The sequence below is a fragment of the Fopius arisanus genome, unplaced genomic scaffold (assembly GCF_000806365.1).
Source record: "Fopius arisanus strain USDA-PBARC FA_bdor unplaced genomic scaffold, ASM80636v1 scaffold00091, whole genome shotgun sequence".
Taxonomy (NCBI): Eukaryota; Metazoa; Arthropoda; class Insecta; order Hymenoptera; family Braconidae; genus Fopius; species Fopius arisanus.
Genome location: NW_011887830.1, coordinates 19,707 through 21,447, shown reverse-complemented (window position 1 = coordinate 21,447; position 1,741 = coordinate 19,707). Strand labels below are relative to the sequence as shown.

Below are 1,741 nucleotides of genomic sequence, written 5' to 3'. Positions count from 1 at the left end.
TTTTTTTTATAAACCCGAACTAACCCGAATGTTTAAACATAAACGAAGAAACTCTGTACAAGAGGCATGCGAAAGATGGCAATTGCCAATGAAAAAAAAGCGCAAAAAAAAGCACAGAGGACAGTGTTATTTAACGCCGAGAGAATACAGCTAATCCTTCTACCGCAGGACAATTGTTTCTATTTTCCATTTATTTATTTTCTCTTACATATTAATATTTTACAGGGGAGCCATCCTCATTTCGGCAAATGCATGGCTGCTATTTCGAGACTGACAAAATAGTTTGAATTTATTGAAATTGAAAAAAATCCATTTTTTTTTTTCGTGTTCTGTCTCTTCTGTGAGCTTAATTCCCTCTAGGTGTGAACCTGTTCCCAGTGGATGGCGAATAACCTGAATAATCGAGCTGACACCGAGAGAATAATTAAAAATTATCATGAAAAAAAAAATAAATAACAACTTGGGAATTGGGCACTGGTAACAGGTTTATCAAATAATTGAAATGTCAAGGCTCGATTTGACAGGACTGATCGACGGTGTCATCGTGACATGCCAGGAAATTGTTTTTCATAGCATATGATTTTTTACTGGATTATGTTTAATGAACTAACGCAGTTGTTGAACTCATGGCTGTCTGTTATTGTATTGTTGTTAATGCTGCGTTATCTGGATATGATGGACTGAAAAAATAATTTGATCTTTGGGGTTTGGTGCTATTGGAATACGTAATAGGGTGCACACAGTCCTGGACCAAGGGCTCTGTCAATGGGAGTCTATCCTATACAGACTGTTAACTCCCAGATCTTAGACGTGCCTGATGTAAGTACATTTACACGGGCAAGTTAATGTACCTGTTGGGCCAGTGTTCAAGTTTTTTCACAGACACTCTAATTTTTCAATTCAATTTTTTCGACGTGTCTACATGACATGGAGCATGTCGATATTGTCATTATTATCAGTTATCAGTTTATTATCAATTCGATTTAATACCCCGATCCGCGTGGAGAAAGATATAATCCAAAAATTATAACTGAGATATAGTTTTTGCCGAAACACCGGTAATATATCCGGATATAATTGATATATTGCTGGATATATATTTTTTCCTCGTCGGGAGAACGAAATTATCAGATATTTAATAGGTTCGTTGTAAACAAATGAACTTGTCAAATTTTTCACGTTCAAGTCAGTTTTTTTTTTGTCTCGAGCTCAAGGTGTGAATAATTATTATGAAAAATTTAACAAGTTTTTTTGTTTGCGGAGAAGCCAGAGAGAATTATCGAATGAATTTTTAAGCTGGAGTTGCATTCCGGGGATTATTATTTCGTTCAAATTTCAGTCGATAGAATTGCACCATTTATATATAAAAATATATCTTATATAAATATCTATTCTCATTTTTTGAATATAAACCTAAAAAATAAATATATAAAATATATTATATGTTTATATAATATAAGAATAATAATATAATATGTAATAATAATAATATAATATATAATAATATAATAAACATATAATATATTTTAAATATTTATTTTTCGGGTTTATATTCAAAAAATGAGAATAAATATTAAAAAAATATTAATAGTAATTTTTGAAGTTGTTAATTGTTTTATTTTATCAATTGTTTCTGAATACCATAATTTAATCTAATCTAGTTAATTTAGTTAATTTATTTTATCTTCTTCAATGCTACAATTAAATCTAATCTATTAATTTCGATCCGTGATTAATTCAA

The 1,741-nt window shown here is 30.3% G+C and overlaps 1 protein-coding gene across 1 annotated transcript in view; it reads left to right on the top strand.

The window, feature by feature from the left end:
• sky (GTPase-activating protein skywalker) overlaps positions 1 to 1,741 on the top strand; it is a gene marked incomplete in the record, with an annotated part of 40,067 nt that overhangs the window by 19,314 nt on the left and 19,012 nt on the right. The window contains 1 exon segment of the mRNA XM_011311597.1: positions 733 to 819. Coding sequence (XP_011309899.1) covers positions 733 to 819 — 87 coding nt within the window.